This window comes from Brienomyrus brachyistius, chromosome 12 (genome assembly GCF_023856365.1).
Source record: "Brienomyrus brachyistius isolate T26 chromosome 12, BBRACH_0.4, whole genome shotgun sequence".
Taxonomy (NCBI): Eukaryota; Metazoa; Chordata; class Actinopteri; order Osteoglossiformes; family Mormyridae; genus Brienomyrus; species Brienomyrus brachyistius.
The window spans coordinates 12,508,436-12,533,929 of record NC_064544.1 but is presented as its reverse complement, the minus strand read 5'-3'; the positions used below and the strand labels follow the sequence as shown (position 1 = coordinate 12,533,929).

The 25,494-nt window shown below is 42.3% G+C and overlaps 1 protein-coding gene across 2 annotated transcripts in view; it reads right to left on the bottom strand.

Moving 5' to 3' along the window:
* The window catches only part of LOC125705061 (phospholipid-transporting ATPase ABCA1-like), a 164,932-nt gene that overhangs the window by 114,949 nt on the left and 24,489 nt on the right, over nucleotides 1–25,494 (bottom strand). For both annotated transcript variants that reach the window (XM_048971386.1, XM_048971387.1), the window contains exons 10-14: nucleotides 17,361–17,500; nucleotides 15,729–15,845; nucleotides 9,023–9,220; nucleotides 4,889–5,094; nucleotides 4,311–4,487 (exon numbers count right to left, since the gene is read on the bottom strand). In XM_048971386.1, the coding sequence (XP_048827343.1) occupies nucleotides 4,311–4,487; nucleotides 4,889–5,094; nucleotides 9,023–9,220; nucleotides 15,729–15,845; nucleotides 17,361–17,500 (838 nt within the window). The remainder of the gene's footprint in view (nucleotides 1–4,310; nucleotides 4,488–4,888; nucleotides 5,095–9,022; nucleotides 9,221–15,728; nucleotides 15,846–17,360; nucleotides 17,501–25,494) is intronic.

Here is a 25,494-nt window from a genome sequence, read left to right as displayed (position 1 = left end):
CCTAGATAATTTATTGCCAAATTGCAATATTGAACTATTGTGATGTGCGTGATTTGACTTATATAACTGATAGCCTGAGAAGTCCGCCGTCAAGTTCTTAAAAAATACCAGATGCCGATTTTTGGTGGGAAAGCCATCGGGATCGTTAGTTGTGTTTGACGTAAATATTGTCAAGGGATTTGTCCGTAGACTAATTTTCAGATTGCCTGAAGCATATATATCTCTATTGCACTCTTCTTGAAATGTGTCTTCAAACTGAGCCGTATTTCAGACAGTCCGGAAAACACAACTAAAACTGTGTTTATTGTCACGCTGTGTAATGCACACTGGGCGGCACCACATGCTACAGCATTGATTTATAGTACGAGACACCCATAAACTCTGTTAGACACCCACTGGAGTCTCTTAGATGCCCATTCAACTCTGTTAGACGCCCTTCAACTCTGTCAGAAACTCATTCTGCTCTGTTAGACGCCCATCAACTCTGCTGGATGCCCATCAACTTTGCCGGATGCTGCGCTTCATTGGGAGGGAGGACGGCTCAAGACAAAAGGGCTGAGATAAACAAAAACATTCTATTAATAAAAACACTAAACATAAAACCTCCTGAACCAAAGAGTGAACCGCTCTTCATTACATTCCAGGCTTCAAGTTTGGCCCCCAGTCTCACCCCTTTTTCTGAAACGCATCCAGCTGGCCCCATTTTTCCCTAAGCAGTATAATTTGCTCAATCGGGGGGTGCTGGGTTTCACTAATTGAGCTGTCTGTGGACTCGGGACTGATGATCGATTGCCATGGAGATGGGAAATCGTCAGACCCCAGCCGCGTTCCGTTTCCGGATGTCCTGCCAGCTTGCAACGCTCCTGCTGCTAAAAACAGCATCGGAACAGCTACCGATTGCTGCTAAATCCATTTTGCCTTTACTGGTGCACAACAGCAAAGAAGCACAAGGCACTTCAGACTCCTAACCTGCATGTCTGGGCATGTGACAAGGGAAATGTAGGGAGGTTAAACAGTAGATGGTAAAGCACATGCACAGTGAGTAATTACACAGCAGCTATAGACACGTCCGGATTATACATACAACACAGGGTACACTTAACAACCAGAGCAAAACAGGTGTTTACATTAAAACAAATAGCTATTTACCAGACAAACACAGGGGCTAAACACAGGGCTCATGAGCGTGGGATATACTCTCACCGGCGCTTCAATGCTTTAACAGCTGTAGCATACATTAATAACAAACATTTAATGATAACGACAAGCGTTTTGTTCGTTGAATCATTATAACATTTGTTATTCGTGTATATTAAAGCATCACGAAACATTCCTTATAACGACAGAAAAAGAAATTACAATAAGCTGTGACTCCAGTTACATTATAGTTAACATATCGTGGGCATTTAAGAGATCTTTTGTACTCATATGCTACCTACAAATGACTTCATTCTATGACTATATGACAAGTGCAGACAGTGTATTGACCTCTGCTGGGCTGATCGTTTGCCCCGTGGACGTCTTCTGCTCTTCGTGGGCACATTTGTGTGTGAGCACATGAGTGGGCAACGGAAAAGCAGCAGGGGGAGAAAAATACTAAAAAGCATCCTTGTTCTGCAAACTAACTGGGGTCTTATCAAAGACACGACTCAAGGAAGGGTGACCGCAAAAATGCCAGATCAAAAACAGATGGTTCCAGAATATCATAGCCAGATAAGCTTATAAGAATAGTCCAAAATGTACCGCTCACTGCTACTTATCTCACGGAATCCACAACAGGTGATATTTAATTCTAAAAAAAAAAAAATGTCTCAAAATGAAAAATACGGATAATTTTCTGGTTCGCTGACTAATATATGGGTAACACTTTATTTGGATAATCTGCCTACAGAGTATTTGTAGCATTTCAACAACTTAGTTGAGAATCAACAGTTCAGCTGTTTTACTGTGTCTGTAGATGTTTAACAGAATATGCAGTATATGGAGTACATGTAACGATTCATGAACATACTTAAATATTTTTAGAATAGTTCAATTGACTTTGACTGCTGACTCAATCAATGTTATATTAATTGCTGAGTGTCAACTAATGAATTGCTGAAATGTTAAACATACTCTGCATACTCTCTGCAGGCAGATTATCCAAAGAACATATTACCACTATGTGTAATATTTCCGCGTACTATGTTATATAAGTATACTTTATATTTCTAGTGAAATCATAAACTTAATCCCTTAACTCTAAGTATCCATTCTGTCCATTTTTTACCTTTGCTTGAATCTTTCTATATGATGAAAGGTATTTAGCCCATTCAGCTGTAAACAAACATGATATTTTATCTCCTTTGCAGATATAAAATCTGGCCCTTCAGCACTATCATGAAAAGACACGGCTGATATTTTTCCTGCAATGTTCCAACACAAAAATGTAACCCCCCCCCTCCCATCCATATCATGCCTCCAAATCCTGCCCTCACCCCTCCTCCACTCAATTATTTATAAAAGAAATGAGAGTTTTTCAAAGTTTAATAATTTACAGTTTCACGCTGAGCGGAATAAATGTGTTAAGGATTAGAGACATTGGCATCTTCATGGCTTTCATGATTGTTTCTTTTGTTAAAAACAGTTTAGGATGGAACTGTGAGAATTCAGCCATTAGTGATAGGATTCTCCCTGCATTTCGGTATATTGCACAAGTGTGTGTTTACCTACTGCAGCTCAAACAAAGTTTTATTACAGTTCATCTGAACTCTGTCCCGAAATTCAAACTGTTCTGGCAAGGTGTCCCAGAGGTTCCCATTAGGTGAACTCAGTATCAGACAGATCTGACAGCAAACTCACTTTCAATCTAAAAAAGTAACAGTACTGGTTACAGCCTTAACAGTTATGGTGTGAAATTCCATTGTGGCAAAATCAGTGATCCACCCATCCCTGTTTGGTGAACTTCTGCCACTTGGTAGAACAGCCTTTGTTTAGTTTTTATTTTTGGTGGGGGGAGTGTTGCCAATTTGTTTCAAATGTCTAAAGTACAGGCCTATAATACATCTCACCCACATCGACATTTCAGCTCCAAGTACCTGTCATAATTATTTGGCATTTATTACATGTGTCGCATCAAGGCTAGGAAAGTTTAATTATCCGAAAATCCAGAACCTGCTGACACGTGAAGGAAGAGCCTGTCATCTGTGACTCAGTGCCTGAAAACTCTCAGATACAAACCTCCTCTGAATCTGAGAGTATCCTGCTCTGGGTGAAAGGCAGTGGGTTTCTCCATCCATGTCAACATAAGTCTAAAACAGATCATCATCATGAATTGAAAGTTCAAAACAAACCTATTACTTTCAGTACAAGACCTCATACTGCATACAATTTACTGCAAATTTATGCAGTGAATATATACATAATGATATAAAACATGTTAACTTTACTCATCTACCTTCCATAACTGCTTATCAACACTGTTCTGAGGCTTTTCTGGAAGGCATCGGGGATAAGGCGGGGAATACCCTGAGTAGGAAGCTTGCCAATCACAGGGCAGACATACAGAGGCTGATTCAAAAACACTACTTCATTCAGCTGCATGTCTTCAGACTGCAGGAGATAAGCTACATGCTAGAAGAAATCGGAGAGTTCACATCCGTAGAGTGGAGGAGCGAGACCACAGAATTGTCTACTGACCCAATGCACTACACAGACGGAAATTAAATTCCCAAATTCTTCAACCAAGGAAACATCAGACGGTTGTTCCTTTTAAGAAAGCAATCTGAGAAGCCACTGAAAGTATGTCTCGAATTAGCTAAACGTTTATGTAGCATTAAAGTTTCGAATACTCGCGACCATTCTGGCCTCCACGCAACAGCAAGGTATTTGTCCTTCGTTGACATTCACTTTAATGGAGCATTTTTTGTTCCCTTCTTCCTTTTATCTGCTTCTCCTTTCTTCGCAGTTTTTCAACATTGTTTTCGTAATTATGGTCCTTCAACCCTAAATAATGGGGCTTAGGGACTAAATGCGGCGAAACCATTTTAATGAGGTGGGACCTTTTATGTTCCTCCTGAGCACCTTCCCTGCTATCCGCTGCAAGCAAACTAAATCAGACGTTGATAATCGTTTTAACAAAAGAGATGCTCCCAGTAGTTTCGGCTGGGACATTTGTGGGTGTTGAGTAACTAATAAGAACATTAATCAAATCTGTAGGACTGGAGGCTGACAGCGCCCCAAGATTCATGTTTATTGCATTAATGCACCCCCCTCCCCCCATGGACTTGCTGGTGTAATCATGCCTACATGGGTAAAAGCCTTGTACTCACACGTCATTGACGTAGCATGGATAGGGCATTTGCTGAAGAAACACCCCTAGGGGTTGTGATGCAGAAGTGTGAGCTCGGATGATGCCGTGGTCCAGCATGTCCTGCAGATAGGCGAAACCGCCCAGCACGTAACGAAGGTCATTGAAGGGGTGAGCACGGGCCCCTGGGGACCAGAGCCTGGTGGGAGAAAGACGAATCAGCGGCAGAACATGGGCCCACGGGCAGCCTCCTCAATGATGCTCAGTAAACGATCGGGGGAGACGTGACTGGCAAAATACGGCGGAGGGCGTCATGAAAAATTCATGCCGCTGTGTCATGACTCCAGATCACGATCCAGGCAGAGAACATAGTTTTTTTTTGTTTGTTTCTTTAATAAAATTATTTCTGTATGTCAGTTTCAAAAGAACTCTTGATCAGTGGTAGACAGCAAACACTACACATACGGTGTTAAGAAGAGATCAAGCAAAAAAAATAGACCATGGTGTGAAAACAGATTTAACACAGGATATGCCCTTTGCACATTCAGTCTCTCTGCGAATTAGTGAAACTGTGGCACGAACAGCTGTCCCTGTGCATACCTCTCCTTCACTTTGTTGGTCCTCTCAACATCCTCAATGTCCATCCTTATTTTGTATTTCACTAACGGTGGAGGTTGGCTGGATTGAGGGTCAATATCCAGGAACACAATTCCTGCCCAGAACTTGTTTTCGTCAATTAGCTTCCGGGACCTGGATACCAGACTGCCCTCATCAGCGACGGCCTCAAACTTATCAAGGTCAAAGCACTGCAACAGACAAAGGAGTACAGTGATTGAGGTCCATATTATCTTGGGAAAGCAGCGTGATTGTCATATTGTGAATTTGGGTGAAATTTTCTCAATATTTATTTCAATATTTATTATAAAATATAAAAAAAAATAAAGGAGGATCCATCTATTAATACATTATAAGTAAATTCATATCCAGTCAAGGGTATAGAAGCAATCTGATGAAGTACTGGGTGAGAGTACATACACTAATACAACAAACACCCCAACAGTAAAAATTAAGGGTTAAATAAAGCTTCAAATTCAGCTGAACTACCTGTCTTTGGATTGCAGTTAGAATGCGCACATACTGTATATGGGGAAGAGTATGCAGACTCAATGCAAACAGACTGGGACATATCCTCCACCACATAACACTGCACAGTACTACAGTATATTCAGTGTATATTCTATAGTGGTTTTAGATCCAGCTACACTCATTTCATACCTTAAATAACAGCATCTCGCTACTTTGTAACCCTAAACCCGGATCAATACTGCAGTTCTTCGCATTATTATCCATAACCGCCTGTCACCCAGCTGAGCTCTAGATCTTTGAATAACTATAAATCCCATACAGCTTCTCCCCAGAGCAATTACAGAGGCACAGTGAGACGAATTCGGATCCTCACTGCCGAGGGACTTTGTGATTTTGTTTGTATTGATTATTTCAGCGCCATCGATGTGTCTTTTTTTTTGCCAGTTTGGATACAGGAAACCATGAAGTGGAAGTGGCAGAAGTTCCTTGTTTGGTCAGCTGATGAAGCCGCACGGCGATTCAGATGACAGAGCTGAACTGGTGTCTTCCAAGCTGTTAAATGCCAAGAAGGGGGACCCATACCATATACCAAGCAAGAAACTTAACCTGAATTATTCCAGCAAAAATCATCACCCACATAATGTTCGTGAAACTGCTTTGAAGAAAAATGCTGATTAATAACCATCCATCCATTTTCCAAACCGCTTATCCTATTGGGTTGCGGGGGGTCCGGAGCCTATCCCAGAAGCAGTGGGCACGAGACAGGGAACAACCCAGGATGGGGGCCCAGCCCATCGCAGGGCACACTCACACACCATTCACACACCATTCACACACACATGCACACCTACGGGCAATTTAGCAGGTCCAATTAGCATGTTTTTGGACTGTGGGGGGAAACCGGAGTACCCGGAGGAAACCCCACAACGACATGGGAAGAACATGCAAACTCTGCACACATATGACCCAGGAGGAGACTCGAACCTGGGTCCCAGAGGTGTGAGGCAACAGTGCTAACCACTGCACCACCATGCCGCCCCATTCATAATTATACTCATGTGAAATTGCTTCCTCTACAGTATCTTTGGACTTAAGAAATTCTTCCTTTCACAAACAGTAACTAATCTCATAGCACATAAATTCTGGACACCGCTGATACATAGATGTGTCTGTTACATCTCTTTCTGTTGCAATACATGTGTTAAACCCCAGAAAGCAACAGAGCTATTAATGCACATTTCTGGGAGCCAAACTTACGGGCCTGGCTGTGTCACACCGAGCTTTAAATCCTTTGTGAAAAATCCCATTTTACAGTCTATAGTAGTCTGAATTTGTCCAGTAGTTGGAAAGAGGGTGGGGGATTCCACAGTAGGGGGGAATGAGAATGATTGTGTCTTCCCCTCCAGCTATATATGACTTATTAATCCCACCTCAGAAGCAACGGGGGGGGGAAAGGTGGCCACAGAGTAGAGATAGCCACGGAAGCTAAGGCTGTCAGAGGTGGGAGAAACCACTAAATCAGAGCGCGGGGGGTGGGGGAGGCAGCCGCTATCTCCTTGTCTTGGGATGGATGCGGAGGTGACACTGTGGGAATCGGGATCTGCACATGACGCGGCCAGCTCCCCCCCCCCCACCGGCACCGCATATCCAAGCAGGTGAGCTGTACCTGACAGATGACAGAGCCACACGGCTCTGTTTATACCTGGATTTCATCACTCTCTGCTGAGAAAAGCGCCTCTCATGCGGCAGCGTTGGCCATGCCACCAGGCACACCGTCCCAACAAAATCCTCCCGGCGCTCCGCGCACCACGGGTATTCTGGTGTGGCTGCAAAATATCGGCGTATTTGGGTTTTCTGGAAATAACATGCAAACTTTTCAGTGACCAGCACAGGGGGCCCAGGCAAGGCAGGAACAGGAGCCCACATTTATAGCCAAGTCTACAAGACTAAGATGGTCTTCTTCAGTAGGTGATTTTAGCAATGTGTTGAAGGAGGGCCTTTCTGATTGGCTAGGATGCACAGACACAGCCTTTAAGGCCAAAAAGGGCCATGATGAATTATATATTAATAGCAATGTGCCCCTTGATTTTTAGTGCAGCATCTTGGTAAGATGGTGTGCACCTACTGTACCATACAAAAACTGTATCATTTCTTCATAAACCTCAATCACGGTCTCATAGAAAGCAGGATGCAATACTGAAACTGGCGATTGTTCAGCTTTTTATATATTTTTATATTTTCCCCTAAGACAGGCAAACGGAATTCGTTTTGGGAAACTCATCTGGGGCATGCTGGTCTGAAGTCACATAATCCCACTCATGAAATTTCAAGCTGGCCAGTGTAATACCAGTGCAATGCTCTACAGTACCTGCAATATGTAAGCTGAATGCATAGATGAAGGAGAAAATTGCAATATCTAGTGCTACAGCCCACAAATATTTCATTATTCAAATAATATGTTTTCCATTACAGATGTATTATAAAAACCACCAGACAGCCATTGTGGAAACTCCCCCACACATGGAGAAAAATAACAGATTTTATATTGTACGGACCTAATACGGCGTTTCATATAGTGTATGCAACATATATAACCTGCAAATCCATCCATCTTATTACCTCTTATGTAGTACTGGGAGTGGGGGGTGTCAGGCAAGCACACAGTACCAGGCTGCTGCCTTACAGGGAACATACACACTCATGCTCCGCAGGCCAGTGAGAGGCACTCATCCACCTCCCTTCATATCTATTGACTGCAGGAGGAAACGGCAGCGACGCAGTGAAAGCACACAAACTCCATATGCGAAGCGCGAGCACACAGTCATGCAGGTGTGTTACAATGACGCTACAACGCCATCTATAACCTACAGTAAATACCCATCTATCCATCCATCCACAACCACTTCTCCGAAGCAGAATTGTGGGGGGTCCTGTATCCTATCCTGGCAGCATATATATAAATTATACAGTAAACTGTAAAATATAGGGTGTGCTTGACCTATTAATGGTATGTTTTATAAAGTACAGCGTTCAAGCACAGTCACCCATGCGCACACAGCAATGGATAAATGTAAGGAATGTGACAGAGGATGGATATAGAGGTCCGATAGGGTGCTGAGCTGTACAGGTAATAATCAGGCCTCATGGTGGACGCAGGATTAAGACCTACTGTAGGCTCTGCCTTTCCTGTTAATAAGCCCAGTGCAGTGCACATCTGTGTGCTAAACATTAAAACGATCGCACACCCCAAAACTGTATCTGGCCTGGTCACATGACCGTGCATCATACTTGTTCTGCAAAATAATGCTCCAGGATTCGCGCTGTCCTGAAAACACCCAGCAGTGGATGGGGAATGAAACACTTCTTTCTGCGGTTTGCAAGTGTAACAGACAGATCTGAGGCAGCTCTTGACACGGCCACCTCCTCCCATACCCCAAGATTCTCCTCGTCCCTAGTAACGGGTGACAAACCGTGCCTCTTTCGAGCTCTCGGGGCCTGTCCTCGCCAGAAATTTTATGGAAATAAGTGCAAAGACATGCCACTTTCATCACGGCCTTCCCGGAAACCTTCCCAGACAGCGTTTCCCATGCGACAGTGTGGCAAACGCGAGGTGGCTCCTCGGGCGAGCAGGCGGGCAGGCTCACGCACCCCCACAAACTGTGCGAGCATGCGGAGGGCCTCGCTGGTGCTGTTGAAGGCGTTCCTCCAGTCGTAGGCCGGCATGCCTGGGGGACGGTCTTCAGGGGGCCCCTTGTACAGGAAGTTGGCCAGCGCCTCTGTGGACAAGTGGGCCCGGCTCGGCTGCGGGTTCAGTGCTGCAGTGAATGCGGGGTTCTGCAGCAGGCCCTGCGATGCAGACAAGAATACGAGCATATGATGTACAGCCGATTTTGCATGCTTTCATATTTAAAACCACACACTCCTTGTGTGACGTTTTTTTTCATTTTCTTATTATTTTCATCTGGTTCCAACTGGATTCCACTTGTGGCCTCTTGGTACTGAACCATCCAGGTACCAACTATACGCATCAGGAGTCTTCGGCACATGTTCAGCCATGGTCTGCTGGAGGAGCTTCCCCGGCACCGGCCCTATGCAGCCGTGCACATGCTAACATTCACCCACACGGTCAGGGAGGTTACGTCATCCCACTTGCACTAGAAGCCACACGATACAAGTACAATTGGGCAGTGCGGAGCAGGTTAGGAAGGTATCGGGTTTGAATCCCGTTGACAGCAGATTAAGAATATCACCAGTGATGTCCCGAGCTGAGGTCAAAGATCGGAATCAGGACCAAGCCAAGCATTGTTTAAACTGAACCAGCCTGATCCGGGGCTCTGTCCTTTTAACCCGCATGTCTGTCTTATTTACGTCAGTTGTGCAGATTGCAAGGTTCCATCACACGCTGCAGTAAGACCTGAGGCACGCGGCTTGAAACTACAAAACATCAAGATGCCAGTCGTGTTGAAATTCTTTAAAGTGCAAACTCAAAGTGGCCCTCAGCTTCCTGCAGTGTTTGCAATGCCATCCTTTTCAGAGGAGAGCCTCATTTAATACAACGAATCTAATTAGGCACTTGCATAAATTTCATATGGATGATAAGCGGAATCATAAGGCTTACTCAGATGAAGAATGCACCAACACCTATTTTATGTGTATTTATTTAACTATTAATTAAAAGATCAGATCAGGACTAGGAATTGGCAGATATAAATATTGAATGGTTCGGACCAGGGTACCAAAAAATGGATTGGAACATCCCAAAATATCACCATAGGACCCTTGAACAATCCCAATTGGGCTAGATGTTGGCTGAGCCTGACCTTTGACCCCAAGTTTTCCGCAATCGCACGTCACTTTGGACAAAAGGGTCTGCTAAGTGAGTATAAGCTGAAGTACAGGCATGCAGAATATATTCTGATATAAGCAGCCGCGCACTACACGCTACCTCCCACTCCGAAAGCCCAGACTCCGCCATTATTTCGGGGAATAATGGCTGCGGTCACTAACGGCAGGCGGGCATTCATGCTTTACACCCGCAACTGGAGGGGTTAATGGGGAAATACATTAATCTAAATGCAAATTAGCTTTCCACCACACACAGCTCCAAGCAGGTCGAATGGGCAGCCATCCCCGATGAAAGCTAAGAGAATCCGGTGTAATGACACGGTGTTATGCAAGCGCGCTTCTCATGCAGGTTTGCTCTTTTAGGCTAAATCTGTATAATCAGTCTCTTCCGGAGTGTTCCGCTTTGGCACAGGTTGCTGCTGTTGGTGTGCTCACCGCTGATTCATTTGTAATTGCAAATCTGCGCTTGTCGCCGTGCTACCGTGCGACCATGCACTCTGTGCCATTCCGTGGCAATTAACCGTGGTTAAAGAAAGAAGGAGTAAAATACTAGTTATGCTTCCATCACCTCTTCATATACAGTAATTGATAAGCCTGTCAGGGATGGAGGGATGGGGCTGGAGTCAGCAGTGTTTCTCAATCCGGTGCTTGGGGACGCTTAGGGTGCACATTTCTGCTCCCTCCCAGTAACAAAAAAAAAGGACTGTCTGGGAGGGAGCTCGGAGGGAGCACAAATGTGGACCGACTGTGAGTCCCCAAGCACCGGCTTGAGAAACACTGCTCTGTACACACATTTACAGCACCCAGTAGCTTTTAAGTGGACTTGCTACCTGCTGAGTAACCGGGCCGCCCATACTTAAACAAGTAGTTCATCATGCATCATGTACAGTTATCCCATCTGTCGTATCCACTGCGCTTCTGTTAAAACACAAGGCGCACGAATCACACTGGTATCACACACAGTGGTCCGGCAAACATCCAGTTGAAGTTGAGTTCCTTCACGCAAACAAGCACTATCATAGATAATTCATCAGGCCACTTTTTTTTTTTTTCATTTGACCCTCCGCTTTGCTAAGGTTAAATAAGAAAATCCATTAAGAGCAAGTATTCAAGAAAAGATGTGTTACACACAGGCTATTCAAAGGCCAGGCCTTGAGGGTCTTCGAAAGAGCAAATACAATTGTCACACCCTATGCCTATATGTTTGGTTTTTTTTTCCCTTGCTGTGATAATTTGAGGCATAATAATTGTTTGACGGATATTGATCCCGGTTACTCTTTCGCAGGGAAACTGTTAAAATGTCCTCAGTCATTTCAGCTCGTTTTATTTCCAGCTTGAAATCAATAGTACGTCAATAATCGGTTCCCCAAATGGTGCCTGGAAGCAGCCTCGCCTCTGACCAGCAGGGCTGCTGGACTGTGGAATTGCTTTCATTGTTAAAATGACTCGTCGCTCAGCAGACCCTTTCATCCGAAGCGACTTAGGCCTTACAGCTTAACCTCTTAGGCCCTTAAACACCTGGATGTTTTACCAGAAACCATTCGAGGAGCTCACAGCCGTAGCAAATGAGCGGTCAGCTGGTTATGAGGCGCCGTCTCTTTTGGTTTGACGGCTATGGATGAGGTGACGTGGTCCAAAGACTCTCGTTGCTTTGCATCAGCTGAGGTTATATGGAGCGGTGTGAGTTTTTGCCTGCGCCTGGAAGGTTGCCAATTCAAATTCCGTGGCCGACAGAGTCATCATATCGCTGACGGGCCTTTAAAAAAGGCACTTAACCCCAAAAGCTCCAGGGGCATCGGAGAAATAGCTCACCTGCACTCTGGCCCAAAAGTTCACCATTACTTGTAAATAGGTATGTACTGTATGTCTCATAGGAGAGGAAGATGGAATGTGAAAGTGGAATTTCATTTTACTTGCAACCTGTATAATGACGATAAAGGTATTTTAGAGTATGAAGCAGTAAGACTTGCAGTAAGCAGCACAGAGGACAGAAAGAGCTACAAAGGATGTTGAGTATTGGGTCGGGGATGTTCTGGTAGTCTGGGAAAAAGGGAACAGAACGCTATCATATCGCTATTAAGGAACAGGAAAAATGAATGAATGTCCTCAGCTCCTGCAGGGACCTACCATTACTTTCATCATCATAAAAAAAATCTTTGCTATCACTGTGCATTTATTTTCTTGGTAACATTTCCATAAGAATCTATGAACACAGCCCTAACACATTATGATGCATTCATAAAGCATTTTGAACACGGCCATAAATATCTGGCAATGGTTTACAATAACTGGCCCTTCATAATGCATTCAAAGAACATTTATTTATAAGCAGCAGGATACCTTAATTTCATAACATACCTGATCAGCTTTAATATATATTAATAACAAACATTAAACAATTATACAATGTTTGCTATTATCATTATTATCATTATTAATGTATATTTAAGTTATTCTACGAATGCATTATAAAGGCATTATGAAGGTGCAGTTAATCTAACGCGTAACCAAATATTTATGAAAAGGCGATAAAATATTACTGCCATGTTTATAATGCATTATGAATGGTTTATGTATCTCTCATCTATAATGCACTACAGATATCTTAAAATGCAGTATAAAGCCTCCTTAATTCTTATACCGACCATTATAATGCATTATGAAGATATATACAGTACGTTATAGCCCTATAAAGCCTTATGACTGTCAATAGAAGATACTGTAATGCTTTAATTCTTATACTGACCATTATAATGCATTATGAAGGTATGTATAGTGCATTAGAGATGACAACTTTAAATAAAGTGTTACCATTTTCTATAATAAAATGACTGACAATTAAAATTTCAAAAGATAAGATAGTTTACGCTCTAATAAACTGTAATTTATGCAAAGACCAGGGAAAAGGAGTTCAAAAAGGTTAAGCAGCACAGGAAAAAGTCCACTTTATGGAGTTACTTGAAGACTTGATGGGAACATACCGAACCCTGGAGCAGCCCCCCACCCAGCCCTCTGGGGCTGTCACACAGGACGTCCTAAAGCCCCGACCCCTTAATGCTGCTATGTGGCTGCAAAGGGGTCAGCCTTGACCCCAGGAAAGTGGCTTCATTCATGCACTACGTTCCCTGAACGAAGGCTCTGCTTAAATGCTGCTGTTTGCAAAGGAAATAATGGCGTGTACCTATATGCAAGGAGGCTTAGCCAAATCTGAGAGTGGTAAATAGCCCTGAACAACAAATCAAAAAAAACCTATCCTCCTAGAATATTTTATTCATAGGACAAAATGTCTGAGGAAACATTTTGTAAAACAACTCTAAGCCCCTGTAGCATATTGTAACGCTTGAGGGACCCCAGACGGCCATATTTTAAGCAGATAAGTCAACTCATGGTATAAACACACACCAGCAGCTGAATAAACTGTAGGCACATATATAAATAATTGAAAACATTACTAACCATTCCATTACTACAAATGGGAAAGAGGAATTATAAGACAGAGTGCTACAATGCATTGTCTGTAGTCACTGACCACAAGCTCCTACTGACAGCCACTAGACTAATTTTCCAGAGAATCTGTTCTAATCTACATGACCTATTAAAACTTAACCAACAAGACACGTCAGTCCAAATGACATTTCGCACTGTGCCGTCCCTCGTGGCAGAAGCTGAGGTGAACACGGACACAATGCAGAGGCGTGATACTGGAACTGTGCACATTTCCAACCAGCGTCACATCCGGCTAAAACCTTGAGTGTCAGCTGCAGGTTCTTTAAAAATATCACATTCGTCTAAAGTGGGTCTGGTTGTTCATACTGCATGATTCACAGAAAGTCAAACTTATGCGATCTAACTATGCCATGTCACCTGCCTCCCGTATTCTGATGGGAAGTCACCATGGTTGCCAGGGTAAAGACTGCTTTCTGTGATAGGCCAGGCCAGCTCTCAGGAAGCACCAATGAGTGTCTGTCAGCCAATCACAAGAGCCAGCAGGCAGAGTTTTGCCAAGGATAAGCATGCTCTCTCTTTACCCTGACACACCCCCTTCCTGACTCCTGGAGAGTAACATTCTAGTCTTTAGTAGTAATGACTTCTTCGCTGCACCAACACACCTCCCATACATGTGAGAGTGCAGCAGAGTGAAAAAATCAGAAGTTCTTCCTTACGCCCAATTCAGGCAGCATTTCGAAAGGTACCGCATCCAGAAAAGCGTGGAGGTACCTGCACAGAACTTGAAGAGAAGTAAATTATAGATGCAAGGCATCAGTCTTCAGTGAACCGATTCTGCACGCATAACAGTAATTATAGCTGTTTGCTGTACATCATTGTAAAAGCCAGTGCTGGTAATTAGACACAGCCTTCCAACATTAAACACCTACAACATGCAATTCTGTTCAGTTCCATTTGTGTTAAAGTACCAGCTACAGTTTAGTCTCTCTAAAAGCACATTCCCTTATTGGATAACTGATTCCATGGCTCGCATGTCATTAAATCCATAGACCCCAATATATTTTTAACATAAATTGGAGGAAACATATATATATATATATATACATACTGTATATATTTATTCATATATGTGTATGTGTAAATATATATATATATATATATATATATATATATATATACACACACACACACACACACACACACAGTACTGTGCAAAAGTCTTAGCCAGCCAAAGAAAGTGATGTGCAAATGATCTTCATGTTGGTCTAATATTATGATATTATGTCTGTCAAAATGATTCAGCTTAGCTGTTCCAAAACTTGACTTCTAAAGTCGGGGGGGAGGGGAGGCTTAAAGCACACTTTAGGAAAAGGATTCAAAAATATTAGCTTTATTACTTTATTGATGCATTAGAATTTAGTTGTGATCTTTAGTCGTGATATTTTCCATTGAATCCTACTCACCTGTATGGGAAATAACTGTAAATTATATTTTTATGACTGAGCAATTCACTCATTCGGCATGTGCAACAACCATCTTTGCAGCATCTACACACCTACAGGTATGTGTTTTTTTTTCACTTGACTACTATCACACCATATCTGGCTAATCAATACTTCAGTTATTTACATTAATTAATCACATTAATGATTTAATTGTGCTGGTGATGAAGTGTGAAAGATTCAAGCAATGGTCCCTGAAACAGGGTTCTGGAATTGAAGTGGTGTTCCACTAGCCATCCATCCTGGCTAGATTTTGGTGAATTTGCATAAGATTTAATGTTAAGTAGGGTTTTTTTTCCAGAGCAAGGGGACACTTACAGTTCAGATAAACAGCTTTAAACGTTTTTTTCACTGCCTAAGTCTTTTGCACAGTACTCTGTGTGTGTCTACTGTATGTTTGTGTGTATATATATTACAATTATATACAAATTATGATTTTTATTAATGATTATTGTGTTTGAGCGTGTACTGCAGCTTCATGTAATGGCATTACGGTTAGAGCTAAACATTAATGACCGCATCGACACATCAGCTCATCCCCCAAGTCGATGGGATTTTACCCGCAGGGAGTTCATCTGCTGGCTGTCCTGCATGAAATCCCAGATTTTTGGTCCCTGTGTCTCCCAGGCGTCGCTGAGCTCTTTCAACATGCCCAGCGCTTTGAAAGTTCCATTGGCCTACAAAGGCAAGAAAAATCAAAAATATTATTTTAGTAATGACAAGCTTGAAGGTCAAATGCACACTGTATCCATGGGTAGCCTTAGCCAGATTCCTATAAAATTGAACAGAATATCGTGTCTGTTACCAAACAGCATATTAGTGATTGCAGCACTGTAACGTGGGCGTAAAGGGAAAAAAAATTATGATGATTAATTCAGTCTGGGGATACACATTTTTATCTATTGCTGCTTATTACAAACTAATTCAATCAAGAAGATATTTGCTGTAGTTGACGTGTCACAGCATTTGAGGTAAAGGTCTGGTTAAAGAAGATTAAAAGCGTTCAATACTTCTACCTGAAACTACTAATCGCAGTCATTCAGCTCCGTTCACAGTGACATGCAGGATACAGAGACCGAGTATTTTGTTTTGTTGACAGTTAACAGGACCTTTTTCTCCTTTTACAAAGAACTACAAACTAGACTTCAGTTGTACATCAGAGTATATGAAATCCTAAATGCCACACCAACTTTAAAATGCGAATCACATTGAGGTATACAACTGTGCAAAGGGCATTTGGATCATTCGGTATCCCAGAAATCATCGGGATTATATGAAGCTTAAAACTGAAGTCACACAGCGTTCTGTCACCCATTGTCAGAAAGAACCTAAACTAAGGTTAACCCAGCAGTGTCTGTTGTAAACAATGACATTCACGTCCCAACTTTGAGATACACTATTGCCCCTTGGTGTTTTTCAGACCACATTCCCTGAAGTTTCACCATATGATACACAAACCACTCTTATCTGACAACAAAGTCTGGTGCCTCTTGATTTTTCTCCCTACTCTCGCTATACATAACGCACAAATATTTTTAGGTCATGTTCTGAAAAGCACATGCTTTAAAATGATTCATGTGACAGGTTCTGACGCTTTGCACAGGTAGCACTGAATAGTTAGAATCCTTCATTCTTCAGTTTTTTTTAAATTTTTTTAATTTCTCATCGTTTCACTTGAACTTGGGCTTGGACGTATTGGCTTAGCTTGTTCATAATTAAACACGAAATCGCACGGAAATCGTATACTTAAGAGTACATGTTTCATCTTAGAATGATTTCAGGAATTCGCATCTCTTATTTAGCACCCACATGATTTGCCATTTGTCTCCTCCCTTCCAAAAAAGTGCGGGGTATGAATATTTATGAGCCCGCTTGACATTTCCACCACTCCTGAAGGTACTTGGTATTCGCCACAAGATGTGCTTCTGACAATCCACGGCCAAAATTACTTTTATTCACCGAGGTGGGGTGTGAGTGGTAGTTATCAGTGGCTGCCCAGCAATTGTTCTAACAAAAGGTGGCCCAACAAAAGCACGGTCATCAGGTGTTCGAACAAACACACGTAACAGAGGAAGTCTCGGGTGAAGGAATGACAGATGCTGAACGTTACTGTTATCGCAAATTGTTCATGTAGCCTATTTCTTACGATTCCAAGCCATGCGGAGGATTTAGCGCGAGTTTAATGCAGGTACCTCCTCCACCAGGAGCCTCGTCACCGGCGTGTCGGGGCTGTAGACCACCTTGCCCTGCAGCAGCGGCCGAAAGGTCTTCCACACGTACCGGAGGGCAGGAACGCCCTGCAGGGTCGCATTTAGGGTTTCGCAAAAGGCAGCTGCGGGGGAAAAAAATAAAACCACAGTTTAGGAAAAGGATACGAAAATAGTAGCTGTTACTTTATTGATGCATTATAATTTAGTTGTGATATTTTGCATTGAATCTTCCTTACCTGTATAGGGAATAACAATGTAAGTGGTTTAAATATTGTAGTACCTGGGACATGTGTTTGTGTGTGTGTGTGGGGGGGGGGGGGGATTAACGCACACTTTAGGAAAAGGATTTAAAAATATTAGCTTTACTACTTTATTGATGCATTACAATTTACTCGTGATCTTTAGTTATGATATTTTGCATTGAATCTTCCTTACCTGTACAGGGAATAACTATGTAAATGGTTTTAATAGTACCTGGGGGGAGGGGGGGAATTAAAGCACACTTTAGGAAAAGGATTTAAAAATATTAGCTTTATTACTTTATTGTTGCATTACAATTTAGTCGTGATCTTTAGTCGTGATATTTTGCATTGAATCTTCCTTACCTGTATAGGAAATAACTATGTAAATGGTTTAAATAGTACCAAAGGGTATTTTTATAGCTGAATAATTCACTCATTAACATGGGGAAAGGGTACCTTGAGATACTTAATATTAGGGGAGAAGAAAAAAACCTTCCAGCCTAAATTATTAATACCAAAGAGGCAAATTACACATACTGAAAGAAATAATCAGTTTTATTCCTTTAGAGTGAAGTTGATACTAGGTGGCAGTGATGCTCTGTGGCAGTGCGGTGCAAATGTGCTCTGTGGATATAGCACCTGAACAATGACAATCAGCATCATACAGGGAAGAAACACGTTTCCCAGATTGCTAACAGACTGTATCGAGGTTCTTTCGATGTTTTAAAGTTTTCCGTTCAGTGCCAGCTTTATATAGCTTTAGTAATCTGATTTAACGTGTTTAATGCAATTTCAAACAGAACTTTCTCTTTTTTTTCTTGATCTTTTCTCTTTCCTATGTACTTTTCTTTCAGAATAACTTAAGCAAAGTTTGGCAGTTCAACCCTACTTCAAAGCGACCTCAGCGAAAGACCAGATTTATGTGAAGTTACAGGGGCTGACCTAAGAGACTCAGAACCGGCGTCAGTGCTCTGTGTGGTTATTTATTTTCTATGACACATAGCAAAAACATTACTTGTACATCTAAATAAACAAGATGGCAAATATAGCAACACAGTAGGAACTATGGAAACAAATCCGGCTAACTGCATGTCAGTGGACTGTGGGAGGAAGCCCACAAACTGGAAGAACAGACAACTACCACACACAAAGAGCAAAGAGGGGATTCAAACCACCAACGCTGGAGATGTGAGGTACTGGTGCGACCCACTGAGCCACCATAGGGCCCAAGCTTTGAAAAGCCTTGGAAGAATATTAATACGGTCAAATCTGAAGAAATGAAAAGGAATAATTCAAAACTCCAATAATAACAAAAGAAATCTCAATAGAAAGTACTGAATACAAGAAAGCACTTTGCAGTCAGTTTTATTGTTACTTATTTTTTTGAAAATCCCTCAATAGGTTGGTTTCAGAAGATAAAAGCTAACTGTTGCTGAAAAGCAGAAATATGCAATAACAAGACTGAAAACCAATACCCATGAAAAAAAGGAAAAACATCTGAAAAATTCTCTCCCAGTCATGTAGAGAGGAGATACTCAGACCCATTCTAATGAAAACCATTGAATGGACTTTACCTTGAGGGTAAGTGTGCAACAAGTTGACAGCTCTTGTGCTGATAAGTTAATGTTGGCATCACCTTAACAGTGGGAGAAAGATCTGGAGGACATATAGTCCTGGAAAACATAGCAGGCTATGCCCCTCTCTTTATTCAATTCCTGTAGTTTTTTTACGGGAGTCTGTACCGGAGTGGAAGTTTACTGGACCACCACTATACCAAAGTGCAAGCGTAGTGTAGAGGCAAGTGCTGTACATTGGGTATAACAATGATATTATTACACAGTGTATTTTTGTGAAGTTATTGAAGGCTATCAGTGCTGCAGAATAGCAATTGCCTTTCTGTGATTCAGACCAGAACCCTTTTAGATATAAGTTGAACTGTTCAAACACCACAACACCTGCCTCCAATCCAGTAAAATAGGGCACATTTGTGATTTGGACTGTGACTCCCCATTACCCCGGACAGACCCCACATGAGTCGAATGCAGCCAGACAGGCTTTGATGTGAATGATGCACTGCAGAGAGACGCAGTGCTGCTGGATACTACTCACATCCAACCACTACGCTGAAGTCGCTCGGCTCTCGGGGAAAAGCGATGGAGAGTGGACCTTCAGTCAAGTACGTGGTCTGAGCGTAATATATACATAAATGGAGCAGTGAGAGGAGGTGAGTCAGGGTTATAGATCCGAATCCCACCTCAGGTCCTTTACTGTAAATTGCGACATTGTTGCACATTCTCCTCTGTGTCTGTGTGGGTTTCCAGCACAGTCCACCAGCACAGACTTCTGGGAAACAATGCTTCTACCGTGACCTTGGTGTGAAGATGCCGTGGCACTGGCATGCTGCCCAGGGTGTACACCGCCCAACGTTCCACTATAAACCTCACTGGGTCGCTGTTATTGAAAATGTATAAAATCTACCACATACAGTGAAAAGATATCATCTATGAAGAACGTCTAAAGGGATCATCGACCAGTTTAGCACATTAATGCCAGACTTTAAGATAATCCCTTGTACCCTTGTAATGCTGATTCAAAAGGCATATCGGCAGTAATCAGTCTTCCTCCATTTTACCCGCAAGCCTTTATGTTTTTGACTAAGATGCAGCTCAGTGAAGGAAAGTATTTGTGTTATAATAAAATGCTACATTAACTTAGGTGTTAATGAGCAATGAAATGGTGATTAAACTAGAACAATTGTTTCACTGTGTGATTTCAACAGAACCATTAAATACCATAAATGTAATAATACTAGTTATTATATTGTGCTGCGTCAACTATTGACTTTTGAAACAATTTCTCAGTTACATGCTCCAGAAATTAGCTAGCGAAATCTTACAATATAGATTTGAAACACCACAATAACACAGTTTATCTAATTTCTTTGACTAGGCTTAATTCTCAAGTACAAATCCCCACAATTCTGTTACAAATTATCTCCATTCACATATCTTTATTTTTCATTAACCACTAAGTTTTCTACAGGTAGCCTGTTGTTGTTATTTCACTATAGGAATCTATCTGTTTTCCAAAACCCCTCACCCTTTGCTCATGCGAGTTTTGTTCTGAGGGCCGAAGGAAAATGATTGGTTCAGAAAGATAACCAATTAGATTGTTGAGGAGGTGGGTCCAAGCAACTAAATCAGGAGAGACCTACCAATCAGATGTCTTTGTCCCGCCTCCTCTAGTTACTAGTTTCTCTGAACCAATCATTTTTCCTTCTGCCCTCAGAACATTTTTGTGTAATTAAAACTCATCCTAAGCAGGGTAGCGGTGATTCCGTAGCCTATCCCAGCAACCATAGAGCAGAACACACCCTGTATTGGGTGTTCTACCTATCTGCTTATTGTTATTCTTAGAGGTATTTTATCACTAAGCAGGGTCGAGGCTGCAAAACCTTGCCCTCCACGTATGTAACATATAATCTCTGCCCGCATGCTCCAAGGTGCCTGTTCATCTCCAGGCCCCCTGAATCATTCCGGGATTCCACGGCATTTATAGAGCCCTTGATCCTAAGCCCACTTATCTTTCTTCTCCAAAAAGACAATTTCATGTTGTTTTTTTTTTTTTTTTTTTTTTTTTATCTTTTTGTTTTCTTACGCTCCTTTGTCCAGGTGGATATTTTCACAGCCTCATCAAGACGAGTTCAGAATGTCCTTTGCAGGGGCCTGACCCAGTATCCTTTCAGCAGCAGAGTACCTACTGTGCACAGTACGGCCTGAACCTTGAGGACGATCAAACATATCACAGGGAAAATTTAATGGATTGCGAATGACTGAGCTCTTGCTGCCATGCCAATACTTCTCAGATATTCTGACATATGCTAGTGGGGAATAATAAAATAAAAATATTTTTTTTTTAAAAAAAGAACAGAGCACTAAAAGAATGGACTGTCTAAAGGGTAAAACTCAAATGGCACATTGTGGTCATTAGGTTAGGAATTTAATGGGAACAGCAAAAATTATTTATTATTTATTTTACATATGTGCCTAATGCATAGGCAGTCCTACGTACTACCTACAGTAACTTGAGTGGCCACAAAACCCACCTACATTCCGACATGTAATGGAAAGCCTTCCCAGAAGAGCAAAGGCTATTACAGGAACAAAGGTAGGCCCAACTTCATACAGAAACCCTTGGTTTCAGAATAAGATGTTGGACAAACGGGTGTCCACATATTCTTCCACATATAGTGTATACATATTTTTTTTTTTGAATTTTTCTCCGTGTGACCCTACAGGTTACAGAACTCCACACTTCAGATTAGTGGATCAACGAGCCTTTAGAGCATACCACTCGGTGAATTCCGCTACTTGTAGATTTGCGTTTCACAGATTTCGCGTTTGCTGACACGGTTGTGTTTTTTAAAAAAATTCAGATATTGGAAAGCCATGAAAATAACTGTAGAAAAGAAACTATTACATTCAATTCACCACATTTAATTTGCTTTATGGATCAAAACCATGATTCATCATTTGTAACGTAAAACAATAAATCTTCACCAGCAAGTCGAATCATCACTTTTATCACGGGAAAGTGAGGTTATTTAGCACACAGAGAAAATATGCACTTGTATTGTCATTTTTTTTTATTTTTTTGCATTTTTCCTCAAGTAATTGAACAAAAGGACAATTAATGTAAGAAAGTGCTAGTAAACACAAACTCAACCATCAACCAGTCCCATTTTTGCCCTGTCCAGTAAACTTTTGAACCATATTGCCACTGGTGTCTTTCCTAAAACTGTGGGCAAGCCGAACATATATAACATGAGCAGTCTTCAGAATCGAAAGACTTGGCCATAGGAACATCTCTGATAGTCGGTCAGGGAATGGATTCCGCCTTAAGACATAGAGGAGTACAGGGCCTCGCCTCCAGGCCAGACCTCCAGAGCATTCCGCTTCACCACCCTCTCCCCTCACTGCCATGCACCAGCCGCTAACAGGTAACAACTGCTCCAGTACATTTCACGGGGCGACGGCTTACAGTGCACCCCCCCTTCTCATGTTATGCATATTCCGCAAACATGATTGTCTATTAAAATTCATTTCAAATGGTTTCACATTTATTTAGGCCTGTGTCACAGGTAGCTATGTTACCTGACCACTCTAAGAACTCGCCTCTGTGAAACAACTATTAGCATCTGAGGCAATGCGCTGTCAGCTAAGTTAGCGATTAGCTGGATGCTATTACCGTTAGAGATATCAATTAGCATTGCTGTTTACGCATCGTAATCCGTTTCGTTATAGCGCCCATGAAAACTAATGGAAAGAGTTGTTCTAATGCCTTTCTTTAACGGTGTATGAAGGAAATGTGGGTCGTCAGGTGTTTTCTTGCAAAAATGAGGGTCATGTTGAATATGGAGGCAAAAGTTCAGCCAAAGTAACGCCCCGATTACGATCGTTATAATGAGCGGCACATTAAAAACAGCCTTCATTCTTACCAGCTGTGTCTCAGCCCACACAGGTGTTGCTCCCTATAATCCTCTTGTTCATCTAACCCAATGATTTTCAATCTTGTCCTCGGGGACCCATAGACGGTTCATGATTTTGCTCCGGAGGAAGCAGAAATGTGGACTGTCGGACAGGGACTGTGTGCCCCCGATGACTGGATTGGGAAACATTGATCTAGGCCATTACAGCACCAGGCGGGCAGTGTTGCAGACCACAAGCCCGCTCCACACTAACGTGCCACTTCCATTCACCCCAGATGCACCCCCAACCCACGTTTTTCAGAGCTCGGCCACTAATTTTCAGTATATATACTGAACAAAAATATAAACGCAACACTCTTGTTTCTGCTCCCATTTTTCATGAGATGGACTTAAAGACCTACAATTCATTCCAGATACACAATATTACCATTTCTCTCAAACATTTCTCACAAATCAGTCTAAATGTGTGATAGTGAGCACTTCTGCTTTGCTGAGATAATCCATCCCACCTCACAGGTGTGCCACATCAAGATGCTGATCTGACATCATGGGTAGTGCACAGGTGTACCTTATACTGCCCACAATAAAAGGCCACCCTGGAATGTGCAGTTTTTTGCTTTATTGGGGGTCTGGGGACTCAGAACCGGTCAGTATCTGGTGTGACCACCATTTGCCTCATGCAATGCAACACATCTTCTTCGCATAGAGTTTATCAGATTGTCAATTGTGGCCTGTGGAATGTTAGTCCACTCCTCTTCAATGGCTGTGCGAAGTTGTTGGATATTAGTGGGAACTGGTACACGCTGTCGTATACGCCGGTCAAGCACATCCCAAACATGCTCAACGGGTGACATGTCCGGTGAGTATGCTGGCCATGCAAGAACTGGGACATTTTCAGCTTCCAAGAACTGTGTACAGATCCTTGCAACATGGGGCCGTGCATTATCTGTCTGAGTGGCTGGTCTCAGACGATCTTGGAGGTGAACCTGCTGGATGTGGAGGTCCTGGGCTGGTGTGGTTACACGTGGTCTGCGGTTGTGAGGCCGGTTGGATGTACTGCCATATTCTCTGAAACGCCTTTGGAGACGGCTTATGGTTGAGAAATGAACATTCAATGCACGAGCAACAGATCTGGTTGACATTCCTGCTGTCAGCATGCCAATTGCACGCTCCCTCAATGCTTGTGGCATCTGTGGCATTTTGCTGTGAGACAAAACTGCACATTCCAGGGTGGCCTTTTATTGTGGGCAGTATAAGGTACACCTGTGCACTACCCATGATGTCAGATCAGCATCTTGATGTGGCACACCTGTGAGGTGGGATGGATTATCTCAGCAAAGCAGAAGTGCTCACTATCACACATTTAGACTGATTTGTGAGAAATGTTTGAGAGAAATGGTAATATTGTGTATCTGGAATGAATTGTAGATCTTTAAGTCCATCTCATGAAAAATGGGAGCAAAAACAAAAGTGTTGCATTTATATTTTTGTTCAGTGTATAATGGACAGAATATGGGCATCTTAATTAATCTTAACGGTGGAGCGTCGTTAAAAACAAGCCGTAGAATTGCTAGCAGCCTGTTGTCGGGCGTCTGCTTTAGCAGCTGATTGTTATCGCAGCACAAGTCGCCCATGCGGTAAAAAGCTAGCATGCTGATTGGTTAACGTACAGGACAGACTGACACCTGGAAGGGCCAAAAGACAGGCGGAATACAGCATCACACCTGTTGGTGCTGCAACACGATACCGTAGCCCATCACAAAAGAAACGGCACATTTTCCATGCTGTGTTTCATAAGGTCCCCATGGTATGTTTTTTAACGCTTATCAAATTTTTATATCTTTGGCAGCTTCTCTGAGGTGTATTTCCCTGCAGAGAAACAGCAGGACACATGCTTGAGGCTGCAATATTTCAGTCACAAATTCAGATCCTTAACCCAACACCCTGCTGCCACCACTGAGTGGAATTCAGCACTGATTTGTTAAGAATGTATTAATTCAGACTCCTGCAAAAACTCCTGCAGCTCAACTAATGCAAGTCATGGACGGGAAAAACAAAAACAGCCATCTTAATAATATAATGGGAGCGATATTGTTGTATTAACATGCTCTTACTTGAAATAGATTGCAATCATGTGGTCACTTTCGGTGTATAGCTATTTGGAGCATAGCTTAGACGTCAGATGAGCCAACTTCGTGAAAAATGATGATTCTGAAGCATGAAAGTATCTCTGAGCCCACAGGCTGAGGCACATTATGACAGGTAAACATATTTATTCGTTTTCAATAGCTGATTCTGGAAGGCAATCAGATCTACTGAACAAACCGGAGTCACCACAGCCTGTGGGCAAACTGATGGGAGAAGACAAGTACAAATCAGACCTCTT